The 18,542-nt window shown below is 43.7% G+C and overlaps 1 protein-coding gene across 8 annotated transcripts in view; it reads right to left on the reverse strand.

Moving 5' to 3' along the window:
- ARHGAP17 (Rho GTPase activating protein 17) overlaps nt 1–18,542 on the reverse strand; it is a 99,973-nt gene that overhangs the window by 51,101 nt on the left and 30,330 nt on the right. For all 8 annotated transcript variants that reach the window (XM_034950909.3, XM_034950913.3, XM_055100448.2 and 5 more), the window contains 3 exons: nt 8,505–8,544; nt 6,749–6,853; nt 18–91 (listed from right to left, as the gene is read on the reverse strand). In XM_034950909.3, coding sequence (XP_034806800.3) covers nt 18–91; nt 6,749–6,853; nt 8,505–8,544 — 219 coding nt within the window. The remainder of the gene's footprint in view (nt 1–17; nt 92–6,748; nt 6,854–8,504; nt 8,545–18,542) is intronic.

Genomic DNA, 18,542 nt, shown 5'->3' on the forward strand with positions numbered 1-18,542 from the left:
AAGGCAGCAACTCTTACCCCAGGAGAGAGTCTTCCAGCTGAGTCGATGCTTCTTGCATATTTTGAGCAAGAGCTGTCAGAGGCAGTTTTTTCTGGAAGATAGAAGACAGTGTGTGTTTTTCTCATTATTATTTGATACCCATTCTCAATAATCTTTTTCAGATCATCATTCATTAATTTCCCCCTCCAGGCAAATTACACAGGTAGGAGACAGCCTGTCTGGGTTCAGGTTCTGGTCTCACAGATACTAGTTGTATGATGATCTCTGTTTCAGTTTGGGGCTATCTGTTGACTAAAGAAAATATATCAAGTACCTAACACATTGTAAGTATTCAGTAAATGTTAGCTGCTATTATTATTATTGCTGTTGTTGTTGTTCTGCTTATTATTATTTTTGTTTTTTTTTTTGAGACAGGGTCTGAGTCTGTCACCCAGGCTGCAATGCAGTGGCATGATCTTGACTCACTGCAGTCTCCACCTTCCAGGTTCAAGCAACTCTCCTGCCTTAGCCACTGAAGTAGGTGGGATTACAGGCCTGCGTCACCACGCCCGGCTAATTTTTGTATTTTTGGTAGAGATGGGGTATGTTGACCAGGCTAATCTCAAACTCCTGAGTTCAAGCGATCTGCATGCCTCAGCCTCCCAAAGTGTTGGGATTACAGGCATGAACCATCATGCCCAGCCTGTTCATATTATTATTAATGAATCAAAGCACACTATGTTCAAGGCACTGGGGACATGACAGAGACATAGACCTTGCTCTCTAAATGGTTATCCTGACAGGTAAATGCAATGAAGTGCTCAATTTCAAAAGCTTTTGCTAGAACACTCATTCTTAAATTGGCTTTTTTTTTTTTTTTTTTTTTTTGAGGCAGAGTCTTGCTCTGTCACCTAGGCTAGAGTGTAGTGGGGCAATCTCGGCTCACTGCAACTGCCGCCTCCCAGGTTCAAGTGATTCTCGTGCCTCAGCCTCCCCTGCTGTGATTACGGGCATGCACCACTTATACCCAGCTAATTTCTGTACTTTTAGCAGAAACGGGGTTTTGCCATGTTGGCCAGGCTGGTCTCAAACTCTTGACCTCAAGTGATCTGCCCTCCTCAGCCTCCCAAAGTTCTGGGATTGCAGGCATGAGCCACCGCACCCAGTCTAAACTGGCTCTTAATTTGGCTATCATTCTAAAATGTAGCTTTATTTAAATACCTAAAAACTTCTAGCTAAAGAGCCAGTTTTTGTAATATTTTTAAATACAAAGCCACTCATTTTCCTATCAGAGATTTGTTTTTCAGCTGGCAATGACCACAGAATCACCTGATCTAATGTTATAATCATACAGTCAAGGAACCCAAAGCCGAAGGAGGTTAAGTGGCCTGGCCAGGCATCCCAGGGAGACACAGGAAAGTCAGACCTGAGTGCTGATGGCCCGGGCCTCTGTTCAGTGTCTTCCCTACGGGCCAATGGCTTATCTCAGGAGAGGCCTGGCAATTACAAGTGGGCTGGTTATAACGTCATAATCTGCTAACAAAAAATACTTTCAATTCTGCAGCATCCCATGTAATTTCACCTGCCCAGCAGAAAGGGCATTCATGTTAAAAACACAGGGTCCACCCCTGACATGTCACTTGCCTCTTCTGCCTCCACAGGGCTCCATCTGATACAATCACATATGCACTGGCTTGTAGTGGACAGAATATCTCTGCAAGGCTATACAACAAACTACTAAGAGCAGTGGCTCTGGAGGAGGGAACTGGGTGCCTGGGGAAATGGGCTAGGAGACACTTCACTGTAAGTTCTTTTGTATATTCTGAATTTTGACCGTGTAAATGTAGAACCTATTCAAAACAGTAAACTGAAATTTAAAAATAAACAGGCATTTACCCATTTCCCCTCTCCCCAAATTATTGATTTTTAAATTTTTTGTAGAGACAAGGTCTCACTATGTTGCCCAGGCTGGTCTCAAACTCCTGGTCTCAAGCAATCCGCCCACCTCGGCTTCCTACAAAATTATTTTCAAATAAATAAATAATGGGCTCCATCTCCACTACAAGGAGACTATTCCTAGCTGCCCCATTTCTGGACAAGGAAGACATGAAAATAATAGGGGATAATTCCTACCTTTTGGTTATGCTGCCTTTCTAAAGGAGGTTAAATACCTATTAAAGATCAATGCAATAATCAAGACAAATATACTGTGCAACTCTGGAACTCTAGGAGTCTATGGAAAAAAAATAATAGAAAACTCTATTTTGACAAGCATCACTCAAGATGGCAGCTGTAAATAGTTTTGTGGTTTCCCTAACCTGACCCCAAAGCCACAACAATCTTGTTTCCTATGTACATAAATAAGGAAACTCTGCTTAACATATGGGCTCATTAATCAAGTATCAACACTGAACTCCTCCACAGGGAGGGCTTCGTGCTTCCTAGAGGTGAACAGCTTTCTATCATCAGGGATAATTTTTTTTTTTTTTTAAAGACAGGGTCTGGCTCTGTTGCCCAGGCTGGAGGTCAGTGACGCGATCTCAGCTCACTGCAACCCACTTCCGGGATTTTGCCATGTTGTATAGGCTGGTTATCGACTCCTGAGCTCAAGCAATCCACCCACCTTGGCCTCCCAAAGTGCTGAGATTACAGGAGTGCAGCACCATGCCTGGCCAGGGATGAATTTTAAATGCTCTAAAGACTTAATTTGTAAAATGCATGCCAATCGCACAAAAAGACATAATTCTCTAATCTAATAATCTATCTTATCTGACTCACGACAGTTCTGCCATGTCAATGGTGGCTGGGCTGCGAAGGTCACCTGCCCCATGTCTCTCTCTTCCCTTCCATTCTTGCCTCTTCCCATGCAGGGAGCATGTTATGAGGCCTTTGGGAGGTTCCTCCTGTGTTTTCTAGAGCCCTGGAGACTGCTGCAATTTTCTGCATATTCGTCTTCTCTCACCATTGTTGTGGTAACTCCTCTTCCCAAGTGCAAAGTGTAGGCATCCTCAAAGCCCTGTCTTTGGCACTTTCGTTTGATGTTGGAAAAGGAAAGCTAAAGCATTAGGTTTCAGAAATGAGGGCCAAGCACTTTGCCCCAGCTGCCTGGAATATTCCCACCACCTGCCACTAATTTCCCTCCTTTATAGGGCAGACACCACCTCCTCCAGGAAGTCTCACCTAACTACCTCCCTCTTCCTCTGGTACCCATTCTGGGCCCCCCATAAAACCCTGTGCATGTTTTATTGAGCATCTTGTTTTATAATGATCCATTTGTATGTATCTCCCCCATGAGACCATGAAAACTTACATTTCATTCATTTTATATCTCCAGCACTTGTACACAGTAGGTGTTTGATAAATATTTGTTTCTACTGAATATATGTCTTGGACTGTGCCTCAAGGAAGACAACAGGAACTAGACAGAACTGTGAGGGACAGTGACATATTTGGGGACTGGTGAGTGTTATGTGGCTGGCACAGAGTGTGAACGGGAAGCAGCAGGACACAATGAAGCTGATAAGGAGAAATGGAATCAGCTGAGAAAGGGCTTAAGTCATCTAAAGAGTGTGGACTTTATCCCAGGCAATGGGAACCAGCCAGTGTCCCTCAGAAGAAGCACTTCTAACATTAAGATATTTCCTGTGTGGAACTATTTCACCAGGCACTACAAAACATTTAGCATCTTGGCCAGGCACGGAGGCTCACGCCTATAACCCCAGCACTTCGGGAGGCCGAGGAGGGAGGATCACTTGAGGTCAGGAGTTGGAAACCAGCCTGGTCAACATGGTGAAATCCTGTCTCTACTAAAAATACAAAAATTAGCCAGGCTTGGTGGCATGCACCTGTAGTCCCAGCTACTCGGGAGGCTGAGGCGGGAGAATCGTTTGAACTGGGTGGTGGAGGATGCAGTGAGCCGGGATCAACCACTGCACTCCAGCCTGGGTGACACAGCAAGATTCCATCTCAAAAAACAAACAAACAAACAAAAAATGCTTAGCATCTCGGTTCACCCTCCAAATGCCAGTGGTGCCTGCCAGTCCCTATGATGACCGAACTGTCTCTACACATTTCCATATGCCCCCAGGGGTGTAATTCTGGTCCCTGTTAAGAACCACTAAGCCAAGATTTTTTTTTTTAGGCAGGAGGATGATAGGGTTGATTTGTATTTCAGGAAATTGACTCTGGTGATCAGGTTGAAGACAGACTGGAAAGGAAATTACAGACAGGAAATGTAGCTCAGGAGGTGACTACAATAGTCCAGGTGAGAGGGAGTCAGGTCTTGCGTTAAGGCCAAGGTGGTAGAGATGCAATGGAGATGAGCAATTTAAAATATTCACAGAGAGAAATCAAAGGACTTTCTAATCAGGCAGTTATGGGGTTTGGAGGATAAAATAAAAGCGAGGCCCAGCACAGTAGCTCATGCCTGTAATCCCAACACTTTGAGAGGCCAAGGTGGGAGAATTCCTTGAGCCCAGGAGTTCAAGACCAGCCTGGGCAACAGATGAGACCTCATCTCTACTACGAAGAAAAAAACAAACAAACAATTAGCCAGGCTTGGTGGCGCAAGCCTGTAGTCCCAGCTACTTAAAGGTTGAGGTGGAAGGATGGCTTGAGCCCAGGAGGTTAATGTTGCAATGGGCCGGGATCGTGCCACTACACTCCAGCACGGACAACACAGTGAGACCCTGTCTTGAAAATAAAAATAAAAAAATAAAAAATAACAAGGAATATAAGAAAGCCCCCCAGTTTCCAGCCTGCATAAAAGGGTGGATGGAATTCAGAGTCAACACAGAAGGAAGAACTGATCATGCATGCTAGAATAGACATCTAAGAGAGGAAGTTTTTTGCTTGGTTGAAAATGGCTTAGAAGTCACTGGCATAAACACATCAGTTAGAAGCCATAAGAACAGAGGAGGTGGCCCAGAGAATATGACCTGGAGAATAAGAGAAGCAGAGAACTTAAGGAAACAATGTGAAAAGGGTAAGCAGAGCAGAAGAAGGCAACAGAAGGACAAGGAGTTCCAGGAAGCAGAACCAGTAGGCTGGGTCTGGTTCCGAGGGACAGAGCTTTGAGGCAAGTGTGGAAGCATAGGTGTATGCAAACTTCCATTCCTATGACAGACATGATTGCAGAATCCTCACTGTTGTGCAAGAGTGGAAAAACCGTGCTGCCAGGGTGCCCCATAAAAGTCTGTAGGAAACATAAAAGGGTAACACAGATCATCTGCATACTATTAATAGTTCTCACTTTTGAGACACCTGGTGACAATACACCAAATCATAGCTTCCCTGTGTGTCACCGAAACTGTCACTTCAATGTTGCATGGGGTCTAAGGTTTACCGCATGCTCATAAGCTGGGAACTTGTAAAAGCAAGGATGGAACTCCCTCATGAACAAAGGCTGCTGTGCTCCACTGGCTCTACCTAGGAACTGAACGCTCTGAACAAGTGGACCTTGGAAAAGACACCGGATGGCTCTCCTAGAGTCCATCCCTCTTCCTCTCTATACTAGTATCCTGATTTTTCTCAGGGATCTACCCTGGCCTTGATAAAGTCTATGAGCTAGAGGTAGGACCACAGCCCATGCTCTAGGTCTGGGCCCAACTAACTTAAACCAATCGGCACATCCCATCTCCTTACCCCACCTCACCCCCTATCCATGGTAACTAGGGTGGAACAGAAACAGTCAAAAACAGGGAATGTAACTCCATACAAATCAATGCAATGGAACGCGCTTTCAATCTGCCAAGAGCTTGGAAAAAGCAGCTTTCTCACTCCATCAAGAAAAACTACTGGGGCCAAGTATGGTGGCTCACGCCTGTAATTCCAGCACTTTGGAAGGCCCAGGTGGGAGGACTGCTTGAGGCCAGGAGTTCTACATCAGCCTAGGTAACAAAGCAAGATCCCCATCTCTACGAAAAAATTTAAAAAATTAGCCAGGCATGGTGGTGTGTACTGTGGTCTCAGCTGCGTGGGAGACTGAAGCAGGAGGATCTCTTGAGCCCAGGAGTTTGAGGCTGCAGTGAGCTGTGACTGTACTACCACACTACAGCCTGGGTCATGGAGTGAGACCCTGTCAGGAAAGAAAAGAAAAGAAAGAGAAGAGAAGGGAAAGGAAAGGGGAAAGGGGAAAGGGAAGGGAAGCAAAAAGAAAAGAAAAAAGAAAAAGAGGCAGGAGGGGAGGGGAGGGGAACAACTGGAAGAGAGGCTCTCTACTCCCACTGGCCACACTCAAGGAACAAGCAGCCCATAGAAGCTGCCAATAGCCAACTTGCCATCATGAGGATGTCTGTCTAGGGACAAAGCAGACACTGAGGGCACAGGAGAGAGAAGGAAAGAAACTGGGTTTTTCATTACATTACTGAAATGTTAGATAAAGCCTGACCTCAAGTCCATCCCAACCTCTGGACTTTTCAGTTAGCAAACCAATACATTACTTCTACTTCAATGTCAATTTAAGACAGGCTTTCCGCTTTCTGCCAGCAAAAGATGCATAACCGACACAGCCATTCTCTTATCAATGACACATGATCGTGGAGCTTTTAAAAGCACCTGGAGAAGATTCCGTGTAAGGAGGGCTTCCAGCCCAGCGATGTCTTAAACACAAAAGAATGCTATGGTCACGCAGTTGTCATGAGCGTGCTTGGTGATAGAAGTCACCAAAGGCTGATCCACTGATGCCACTTAGGACAACCAACCAATCCAGGGGTTGAAAAGCCTCAGAGAGACGCAGGAACTGTGGGTCTGAGTCACATCTGATACTCACGTGTCTCCTCTCGGCATCGGTGCCATGCTGGCCCTGGAAACATGCCACCAAGCGCTTATGGGAATGGTGGCATATTGACCGCACCGTGTCCAGGCGTCTCTCAATCTGACAAGGCAGAGACAAAAGAGAACACATTCATCCTCTTTCTTTTGTGGTGTCTGCATGCTGGTAGGAAAAGCATGGCTGAATCTACATGCGGGGAAAAGGGATGATCTTGGCTACACCTTGCTATCACACTGAGTGGCGCCAGTCAGTTTACACACTACAGCACCAGAAAAGCACCAGGTTGGACCAGGCAGAAATGAAAATGAATGATCCAGGCCCAGACCCACTGCCAACTGGAAAAAACCACAGAGATGCCAAAGAGCTCTCTCCAGTTCATGGCAACTGAGCCTTCCACACAATGTACATCAGACAGAAGCAGCAAAATAAACGTTCCACAATTTAACTGCAAGATCTGTGTTTTCAAAATTATTCCTTATTGGGTTTGGGGTGTGTGTGTGTGTGTTTTAAATAAACCTCTAAAGCAGAATGGACAGTCAGCAATAAGAAACACTGACTTAGGGGACCCACGCATCATAAGCAGCTTCCCAAAATACTATTGCTAGAATATGGCTGTTTATGGCAAAGAGAGCCGCTTTTTACAGGAAGGAATGCCAAAAATGTGTATTCTGATGACTCATGAAGAACGAGAGCAGGCCCTTTGGGATGCTTTCTATTTTAAAGATAAATCAACAAATTCAAAACAGAATACATTTGACCCCAAACCATTTTACGCATCGAGATGGTTTGTGCCTCTTTCTCAAAAGAGCAGCGTTTCTTCAGATCCAAGCCCATAGCCCCAGGACTCAGGGCTGGCAGGCAACGGGAGATTTAGGAGCAGATTCCACATTACCTTCCCCAAATCTTGCAATGACCAGATTTTCAAACATTAGAAAATTAATGCACATTCATTTGCCACCAGAGAAAAGCAAAAAATGAACAAACAAATTCCATAATTTAATTTTGATTCCAATTTCCACTAGAATGTAAACTCCACAAGGACAGAAGCCTGGATCTGTTTTGTTCACTGATTTCTCCCAGTGCCTGGGACGTTATCTTTCACAGAAACAGAAGGTGCTCATTTAATATTCGTTGAGAGGACCCATGTCTGTTGAGTTCCTGTGCAAGGTATTCAAGAATCAACAGCAAATAAATGCTGGTTCTGCCCCGCTGGGATGCACAGCCCCCTGGGGAAATGCCACACAACTGCTCTAACAGAGACTGAAAAAAAGGCAGAAGAACACAGGGCAAATCAAGGGATGTTTCACGTCAGAAACAGACAGTCTCTGTGGCTTGCAGTGGCAGTAATAATAATAGATCACTAATATCTAGCACTTACCACGTGCCAGGCTCCGTTCCCAGTGCTGTTCCTGCTTAACTCATTAAACCCTCCTAACAACCTGTGAGGTGGATAAGGCCTTTCCCTCAGTTTAGAGAAGTGGAAACTGAGGCGCAGGGAAGTTCAGTAAATCCCTGAGGCCACAAAGCTAACCAGCACAGACCTGAGATTTGAACCCAGGTAGCTGGGTTTCAGATCCCCTTTTCATCATCATGCAACAAAACTGATTTTCTTTCCTGCTCAAAATCACACTAATTAATTTTATTCTGTTTCTGGTTAAAAAAAAAAAAAAAAAGCCCACAGGCCTCAATTCTCACATAGGAATTTTTTTCCATCCTTTAAACAGATCATTTAAAGGAGACTATATTTTGTTACCTGTAATAGATCTTCACTAAGGACTTCTGTTTTCTCAGCTCTGTGGGAAAAATTAAAAGTTCAGAGTTAGAAATCCAAAAATGAAAGGCAACTCCTAAAATTTAATAATTATTAGCCTGGAGTTTAAAGCAAAACAGGCAGAAATAAATTTAGAAGGGTTGGCAGGGGCAGTTTACCAATTTTTACATCAGAGAGCAATTTAAGCTAAACCAAAGAAAAATAACTAAGCAAAACTTTGTGGGGAATAGCAGCCCAAAACAAGAACAAATGATCCTGAGTAGTGGTTCTCAAATTTGAGCAGGCACAGAATCACCAAGGGCAGCAGGTGCTGATATAAAATGCCATTTCCCAGGTCCCTCTGGAGATTCTATTCTAATTCAATAGACCCTGCATTTTTAACAGCCACTCCTTGCTCAGAATTCCATTGCAGGAGGTCTAGAGACATGGCTTTGAGAAAACACTGTTCTACAGAAGCTTAAACTTCAGTTCACAACCAGAAACGTTATGCAAAGATGCAAGCCTAGACCACCACACACAATAACAATTAGTTCCTCCTTCAAATTTCCTCTCCATCCTTACTTTGAAAAGAAACTAAGTGTTTCCACAACTTTCTCTGCTATGCTTTGAACTACTACTAATTTCATCAACCCTTCCATTAAACCAACACGGTGGCCAGCAATCAGAAGGGGGCATTCCGAGCTGGCGTAGTCTCAACTGCCAGACCATAATAATTTTTATTTTATTATTATTATTATTATTATTTTTTGAGACAGAGTCTCATTCTGTTGCCCAGACTGGACTGCAGTGGTGTGATCTCAGCTCACTGCAACCTCCACCTCCCGGATTCAAGCGATTCTCGTGCCTTAGCCTCCCGAGTAGCTGGAATTATAGGCACGTGCCACTTCGCCCAGCTAATTTTTGTATTTTTAGAAGAGACAGGGTTTTGCCATGTTGGCCAGGCTGGTCCCGAACTCCTGACCTCAAGTAATCCGCCCACCTTGGCCTCCCAAAGTGCTGGGATTACATGCGTGAGCCACCGCGCCTGGCGTGAAGGAAATTTTTAAAAGAGAAAGAAAAAGTATGTTTCAGCTCTGAACAGTGAAGGGAGTCAGGGGAAGGCTGTCAATGAACCGGAAATTCAGAACAGGGATTGTATGATCTTGGCCGGGAACCAATGCAAGAGCAGGAAAAGCTCTTGGGCCAGAAAGTAAATGAGACCCCTAGAATGACCTCGAAATGCTGCTAAGCTCAGAGTAGTGCCAACTGTGGGCAAGGGAAAGAAGCGCACAGCTCCTCCAGTCTACACTTAAGGCAATGGCACGTTAGCCAGAACGGGGCATTGCCATGGGGGATTCTAACACTTGTCATCATGGCACTGTCCCAGTCAACCTGGAGATGCCTACAGGGTGGCTCACTCACCAGTTTCTGCAGGAAACTGGAATGCTGACCTGACTCAAATACTTCCCAGGGCCAGAGGATCAGGGCCTAGAGACAAAGCCAAGGCCCCAGCTTCCAGAGGCAGCCAATTTTCAACTCTATGAAAAGGTTCCACCAGCAACCGGCCAACATATGCTACCCTAGACCTTGCTTGGCATGCAAGGTGCCAGGCATTGCTGAAGAGCCAAACACAGGTAGTCATACCAGTTAGGGAAGGGAAGCAGGGCCCCAGCTGACCATGAGGTCAAAGAACCAGACTCAAAAAGAAACCTGACAGTCAGCCTAGCAAGAACACACCTGGCATGAGATCGTCATAGTTTCACCATTAGACGCCCCCATTCCTCTCGCCAATGCCTCATCCCTCCTTTAGCAAAATGCCACCAGGGAATGGGTAACTTTTGCCTTTCTTCCCTAGCCAAAACCCCCAAATCTGGACAGGGCCCTGTATACCTCTCACAGAATCCACCTCAACTCTAAAATGACTTCCTTCTGTAAGTACGAGTATACACAGAAAAGTCTCAAGGCCTATTAAAATTTTCACAAGTTCAAAAAAAGAGATTCAACCTGAGAATCAGAACAAATATGTCCTTTTTCAGAGCAAATTATTTTTTAAAAAATAACAGAAGAAGAGAAGAACTTGCTCTACAATCCCCATGTGGGCTATAAGCAGATGTGGGAAAGTTAGTAATAGCTCAGGGGTATGCTAGAGCCAACTCAGACCAACCAACCATGTGCATCTTCTCCCAACTCCTTGCTCAGTAACCTCACACTGGTACCTGAAATCAAAAACATAAACAACTGCAAAGAATTCAAATAGGAGCTTGGCAGTTGTTAAACAGTTATGAGCACAGTGCTGCAACAGCCACAAAGAAAATAAAGCAAACATAAAAACGAGGCAAGTATTAACTTCAGGAAAAACAAAAAGTCCACTGGAAACATAAAGATAGTCATAGTAACTAGTATGCTCAGCTGCAAATAATTGATTGGACATAATATAAATATCAAATAGTAATATAATGAAAAATTATAAATGTATTGAAAGGATGGGGGGAGCAGAAGCAGAGGGAAAGGGCCCTAAACCCTCATTTATCAGAACAGAAAGTCAACAAACAATAACTAATTTGATAACCCAAACGATAGTTTACACATATTACTTATAATTATGAATATGAATAAATGTCACAATAAACTGTTAACATTTCAAAGTAGTTGCTTCTGGAGTTGGGAAATCTCAGAGAGTAGGGAGTGAACCCACCGTATTTTGTGGTAAGTCTTTTACTATATTATTTGACTTTTTAAACTACATGAATACACAGTTTTGAGGTTTTTTAAAAATAGCATGTTACTTACATTTTTAAGTAGCATGCTTGATTGATATGGCCAAGGGTGAAGTGTGCCTAACTTAAAGAATTGGTCCAATGTCAAGCTCTACAAATGCACAACAGAAAACATACCTCAGAGTATCTAAAATGTAAAGAAAATCAGTGTATTTCCAGCCATTTTTTTCAAATTAACTGGACCCTCTGCTTTAGAGGTACTTTACATGAAAAGGTCTGGAGGCTGAAAACTATATTGAATATATTATATGAAAATGTTAATGTACTGTTTAAAAAGAAATTTCCCCTTTGTTTCCTGTGTTTGTGGAGGCTATATATATATTACATTAATAAAATCAATTTTAGATTTGCAGGCTTAGATTTCTTTTTTTTTTAAATCAATTTTAGAGGTTGGGGGTGGTGGCTCACGCCTATAATCCCAGCACTTTGGGAGGCCGAGGTGGGTGGATCACTTGAGGTCAGAAGTTCAACACCAGCCTGGTCAACATGGCAAAACCTCATCTCTACTAAAAATACAAAAATTAGCCAGATGTGGTGCCACACACCTGTAGTCCCAGCTACCTGGGAGGTTGAGGCACGAGAATTGCTTGAACCTGGGAGGCGGAGGTTGCAGTGAGCCAAGATCGTGCCACTGCACTCCAGACTAGGCAACAGAGCAAGACTCTGTCTCAAAAAAACAAAACAAAAAAAATGTGTAGAAAAAAATCCAAATCCAACTAGAGATTAAAAGTGATCTATAATTGGGAAGAATTACTTTTAAGTGACAAATCATGACTATGGAGTATAATACACAAACTGGAATGGCTCCCTCACACAAAGATTCTTTGCTGGCCTGTGGACTCTCCATCTTAATTTTCAGGCCTTGGTACTGTCTCCATCTATTCCAATAATGTGGTCCAAATGACCTGATCTCCCTCATCACTGTGACTGGTCCAAGCCTTGGTGCTTCCTATCATGAACTGTTTTGCAGTGTTCACCTTTACCAGAGATATGGAAAGTCCAGCAATTATTCCACTATCGGCCAAGGTGCCCATTCAATAGGCCATTCAATAGGCCATGTACGTAAGCCACAGAAATGTGCTGGTTTTTTCTGAGAAGTGTTATCTTTGGTTGAGTTTTTGTAATTCATTAAAGCAAGGCAGGGGACAAGAGACTGAATTCGTCAAGACATCTATAGACAAAAAAAAAAAAACAGTAGACAAAGTGATCCAATCATAAAAAATAATACTTGATAAATCATACATTATATATATATATATATATTTTTTTTTTTTTTTTTGAGACAGGGTCTCGTTCTGTCACCCAGGCTGGAGTGCAGTGCCACAATCTCAGATCACTGCAATCTCTGCTTCTTGGGCTCTAGTGATACTCCCACCTCAGCCTACCAGGTAGCTGAGACTACAGGCATACACCACCACGCTCAGCTAATTTTTGTATTTTTAGTAGAGACAGGGTTTCACCATGTTGGCCAGGCTGGTCTCAAATTCCTGAGCTCAAGCGATCTGGCTGCCTTGGTCTCCCAGAGTGCTGGGATTATAGGCATGAGCCACCGTACGCGGCCAGATTTTTTTTTTTTTTAAGACAAGGTTTTGCTCTACCTCCCATGCTGAGTGCAGTGGCCTGATCACAGCTCACAGCAGCCTTGAACTCCTAGGCTCAAGCTATCCTCCCACCTCAGCCTTCCAAGTAGCTGGGACGAGAGATGCGCACCATCATGCCCAGGTAATTTTTAAAATTTTTTTTATAGAGATGGATTCTCACTACATTGCCCAGGCTGGTCTCAAACTCCTGAGCTCAAGCCATCCTCCCGCCTCCACCTCCCAAAGTGCTAGGCGTGAGCCACTGCGCCCAGCCTAGATTGTTTTGAATCAGACATTTTGCTCCATGTTCCTAAACTTTTTGTATATGGGTTTTTTCTGCTTTGTCAGAGCCTTCTTTGTGTCCAACGTTCTGGGCTTGAAAACACACTTGAATGTTTCCTGTCTGCAACTGGAAAAACAATACGAATCAGGAAGGAACTTCCCACTCGCCATTTTACTCTGGGGTTTGTTTTTTCCTATGAAGCTATTCTGCAATTTTACTAGTCACTCAAGCAAGGCTGATACCAGGCAGGATCTTTAATTTACTTTTTGGTAAAGCACAGATTTTCTCCTCGTAATTCTCAAAGCAGCAGTGCTGCCCAGGCCTTCATAGTTCCACTTTCCTTTGACCTGGTGTGGCAATGTCCAACCCTGCAGTGTGGCTAATAGCAGATGTTTCACTGAGCTCACTTGCCAGGCAAGGAGAAAACAGAAATGTTTTCAATCTGGAGTAGTTCACTGTACCAAAAAGACAGAAGATGCTCAGACCAGGTGACAGTCAAAGGAAAATTTCCAATTGGTCTGATATTTTCCATCTCTAATCATGGATTTCTGGTAGTTTCCTTCATAAAACATGTACTATGGGAGCCAGGGACTCCCACACCATGGACACGAATGCTCAAGTCCCCGCGATCAATGCAGGCTGTGGTCTTCCAAACAATGAGCACTACCGTCCTCCTCCCTGCTAGACAGCAGGTTCCACGAGGGCAGAGAGAGAGCTCTAAAGTCATCACTCCTCCCCAGCGGCAAGCTCAGCACCTTCCTGCCACTTCACACACTGAGGCCGGGCGCAGTGGCTCACGCCTGTAATCCCAGCAGTTTGGGAAGCCAAGGCAGGCGGATCACGAGGTCGGAGATTGAGACCACGGTGAAACCCCGTCTCTACTAAAAATACAAAAAAAAAAATTAGCCAGGCGCAGTGGCAGGCACCTGTAGTCCCAGCTACTCGGGAGGCTAAGGCAGGAGAATGGTGTGATCCCGGGAGGCGGAGTTTGCAGTGAGCTGAGATTGAGATTGTGCCACTGCACTCCAGCCTGGGCAACAGAGCAAGACTCCGTCTCAAAAAAAAAAAAGAAATACACACTGAATGAATGAATGGATGTCTATCACATCTTTGGGAAAAAGGACATTCACAATGTCAAACAAAATCCAATAAAACTAGGTTGAAAAGCAGCCATAGGTGTATAGAACTGCCTTCCACAGTAAAATCCATAATGACTAAAATTGAAATGTGATATTACCTTTCAAGGTTAATCTTTTTATAAAATGGGGAAAAAAACCACAGTTGAAAATAAAAAAAAAAATGTAGGGGGTGGGGGGAGGCGAAATCCAGTTTTAAAAATTTTATGTTAAAAGAGGAGTGAAAGCCATTCCTCCAATCCCATATCCCAAAGGGTACTGTTACGAATTTGTTATATATCCTTCCCAATTTGTTTTCTAAATTTAAACTAGTGCTTCTCAACTGGAGGCGACTGTGTCCCCAGAGGACATTTGGCAATGTCTGGGGACATTTGTGGTTGTCATGATGGGAGATGCTACTGGTCTCTGTAGGCTAGAGGCCAGGATGCTACTGACTATCCTAAATGCAACCCCCCACACACACACACTAAATAATATAAAGAATTATGAACAAGGAATGATCCAGCCCTGGATTTGTTTCCTATTGCTGCTGTAACAAATCACCACAAACTCAGTGGCTTGAACAACACAAGTATATTATATCACACTTCTTGAGTTCAGCACTTCCAACCAGGTCTCCCTGGGCTACGATCAAGGTGGCAGCAGGGCTGAATGCCTTCCTGGACATGCAAGGGGAGCATCTGCTTCCTCGCCCTTTCCAGCTTCTTGAGTCTACCGCATTCCTTGTCCTCCTCCTGCACTGTCAAAGCCGGTATGGTTCACTCTGGGCCTCTCTGCCACAGTCACCTCTTCCTATGACTCTGCGACCTCCCTCTTCCACTGCTAAGGACCTCTGTGATTACACTGGGCCCACCTGGCTAGTCCAGGCTAATCTCCCTTTCCGCTGATTAGAAATTTTAATCCCATCTCCAAACTTAGTCCCCCTTTGCCATGTAATCTAAGACATTCAGAGATTCTGGAGATGGGGATCTGGACATGTTTGGGGAGGGCAGAGCATTATTCTGCCTACTTCAGGTCCAAATGTCAACAGTGCCAAGGCTGAGAAGTGCTGATTTCAAAGGACACACATACACACACATACATGCACACCCATATACACACACACAGATGCACACAGGTAGACAGAGACACGAGGGGCATTTTTACACGTCAGAATACAGATGTACAACTCCACCACCTCCCTTTTTATGCCTGTACATTAACCTATTCTGTGGATGTACCATGTTCTACTTAACTGCACGAAAGCAAGGCAGCACCACCAAACCCTCCAGCCTCATATTCAATCTAATTGAACTGTGGACTGAAGACAGCTCAAGACCGTCAAACCTCCACATCACAAACGATTCCTCCAAGGCTGTAGGGATCTACTTGAGCCTTCATAATAGCCAACAGTAGCAGCCATATTTGCTGGGTGCTTTCTATGCCCCAGACACTGGGCTGGCACTTACATCTACTCTAATTCTCACATCACCCCTATTGGGTAGGAACCACTATTTCCCCCATTTTACCTATAAGGAAAGTGAGGTCTTGAAAGGTAACTTGCCTAGGACCCCAGCACTAATAAGTGCGATTGTGGGATTCAAACCCAGAGGGCCTGACTAGCAAGGCCTACACTTAGTTTATCTAAACCAGGGGTCAGCAAACTATACCCGCAGGCTCAATCTAGCTCACCGCCCATTTTTTATGTTCAGAAAGCTCAGAAGAGTGGTTATTTTAAAATGATTGGAAAAAAACAAAATAATAATATTTGGTAACACATGAAAATTTTATGAAATTCACATTTCAGTGTATTACAGAAGTTTCACTGGAACACAGCCAGGCTCATGCGTTTGTGTGCTATCTATGGCTGCTTTTGAGCTTCAACAGCAGAACTGAGTTGTTGCGAAAGACATCACCGTATGACCTGCAGAGCTCAAAATATTTGTTATCCAGCCATTTACAGAAAATGCTGGCCAACCCCAGGTCTCTATTAGTAACTCTTGCAGGATGTGGTGCAAACCTTGATAGCTAACTTTTTAGAATCACTTTGAGGATGGGTGAGGCTGGGCTGGAGGTGTATTTTCTCTTCCTCGACATTCTGCCTCATAGGCAAGCAGCAGCTGCCAAAATGAACAGGGGTGGCTGCCTCTGATAATTCAGTCCAAATGCGGAGGCACAGCCCAGTGCTGGTGACACTGGTGACAGGAAGAAATCAGAAGTTATGTCCCTCCTGCACCTATGCACCTCCATCCACTCACCTCCTCAAAAACACTGAAGTATTTTAATCACTGTTTGCTTTCTGGTCTCTACTGATAAACATATTTCGGGACAAGACCTAAATAAACACAGTTCTCTACCCAAGAGTTCAGCAACAATAAACATTTCAGGCTTGCAGACCATACTGTCTCTATGTAATGACTCAGCTTGCCACTGCAGCACAAAAGCTGCCACAGACATTGTATAAATGAACGGACCTGGCTGTGCCCCAATAAACCTTTATTTATGGACACTGAAATGTGAATTTTGCCTAATTATCGTACGTCATGAACTACTGTTCCTCTTTTAATGTTCTTCAAGTATTTAAAAATGCCAAAACCATTCTGAGCCTGCAGCAGCCGCATTTAGCCCACAGACCAGAGTTTGCTGACCCCTGATCTATGTACAAGTGAAGTCCATTTTCCCATGAAACTTCAATCCTTTTTAATCACTTCCCAAATCCAAATTCTTCTTACTCAGAAGGGGGATTTCTGTGCTTTCCCAACTTGCATTTCAGAGGTTGAGAGACGATGGCTTTTCAAGACTTTGCCAAATTGCTCCTTTTCAATCCTTTCAGCCATTCTGGGGCCTTGAGAGCAGGGGCTCATCTTTCTACCACCAAGGGCACCCCCAACCCAAGGATAGCAAATATGTGGCCGAGGCGCCAACACTAACATCAAACATCAATGGCTCCCACTGCCCCTGGGCTCACAGGGCTGTTGGTTTTTGGTTTACAATTTCACATGAGAGATCACTGTTCTGCTGGCTTTTACACTTGCACACTGACTGATACGTCAATTAAAATGAAAAAATGAAGCATGGAGAGAATTTTTAATGAGCTCATTTTCAATGCTAGTTACCAGGAAATATCTGACGCATTTTTGAGAAATAAGACAGACTGTGACTAATCTACCAAGGATCTGAATATTGTATGTAGGGTAACAACATAAACATTACTGCATGCAACATGATTTGTATTCACAGTGAAATTACAGAGCCCACCCAGGGCTAGGCAGTGGATTTCATTCTGCTGGGAATCTGATTTTGTGCAACACTGTCACCTCCCGTTACAAGTGTTTACAAAATCCACCTGAGCCTCTGAGCCCAGTTTGGATGCAATAGTTTGATTTCATAGTGAGCTGGAGGACTACTGAATGAGTTTTTACTGTTTTATCTCATTAGATTAGCTGTCGTCTTAGATTTCTGGGAAGGAATCTAAAATCTACTTAATTGGATTTTTAAAATAAACGACTCTCTGAAACTTTAAAAATGAAGCAATTTGTTATACCTGCCACAAAGCAGTTTAAAAGCCCTAAGAGAGTTTACAGAACTCTAAAGGGATGTTATTGGGAAAAAATTGTTCCCATGCCTAACACTGAAAAGAAAAAGGATACTTATCGGGGGGAAATGATTCAACAGAAAATATTTTGGCAATGACGTGGGAAAAATAGATCTAATAGTTCTATACTCTGCATTATTTCCCCAAATGATGGTATTTTGCCCATGTATTTACAGCTTCTCTAGGACAGGGTTATAACATTTAATTTTTACTTTAAATGACAATAAAAGCCTTCTCAATCTTAACTTAATCTTGATAATATTATTTGAATTCCAGTGACTAAGACGAACAGTTACATTTTACCCTAAATTGAATTGAGGTTTATCGTTTTCCTGCACATGTAAGCTTACCCACGCAGCGTTTTGTTCGGTCAGTTGGCTTTTTCCCCTCTGGCACATGAAATGGAATCTATTTGCTATCCCTGCTCTAACCACGTGGCCTGTCTCAAAGCTCCACCACCGATTCTTGCTTATAGCAAAATCTGAAAGAAATCTCCCTTCTGCCACCAACCACCTCAACGGCCTCTCAGGCATTACAAGTGCCTTATTCCCCAGCCTGCTCCAGTCACTCATGGTACCTGCTTGGACCTGGAGGCAGCTGAGTTTGAGATTTTAAAACTCATTTAAGCAGGCAAAAATATGTGAGAAATATTTTGCAAAATATTGCAATGCAGACAGTACATCCACATAGA

This window comes from Pan paniscus, chromosome 18 (assembly GCF_029289425.2).
Source record: "Pan paniscus chromosome 18, NHGRI_mPanPan1-v2.0_pri, whole genome shotgun sequence".
NCBI classification, from domain to species: Eukaryota; Metazoa; Chordata; class Mammalia; order Primates; family Hominidae; genus Pan; species Pan paniscus.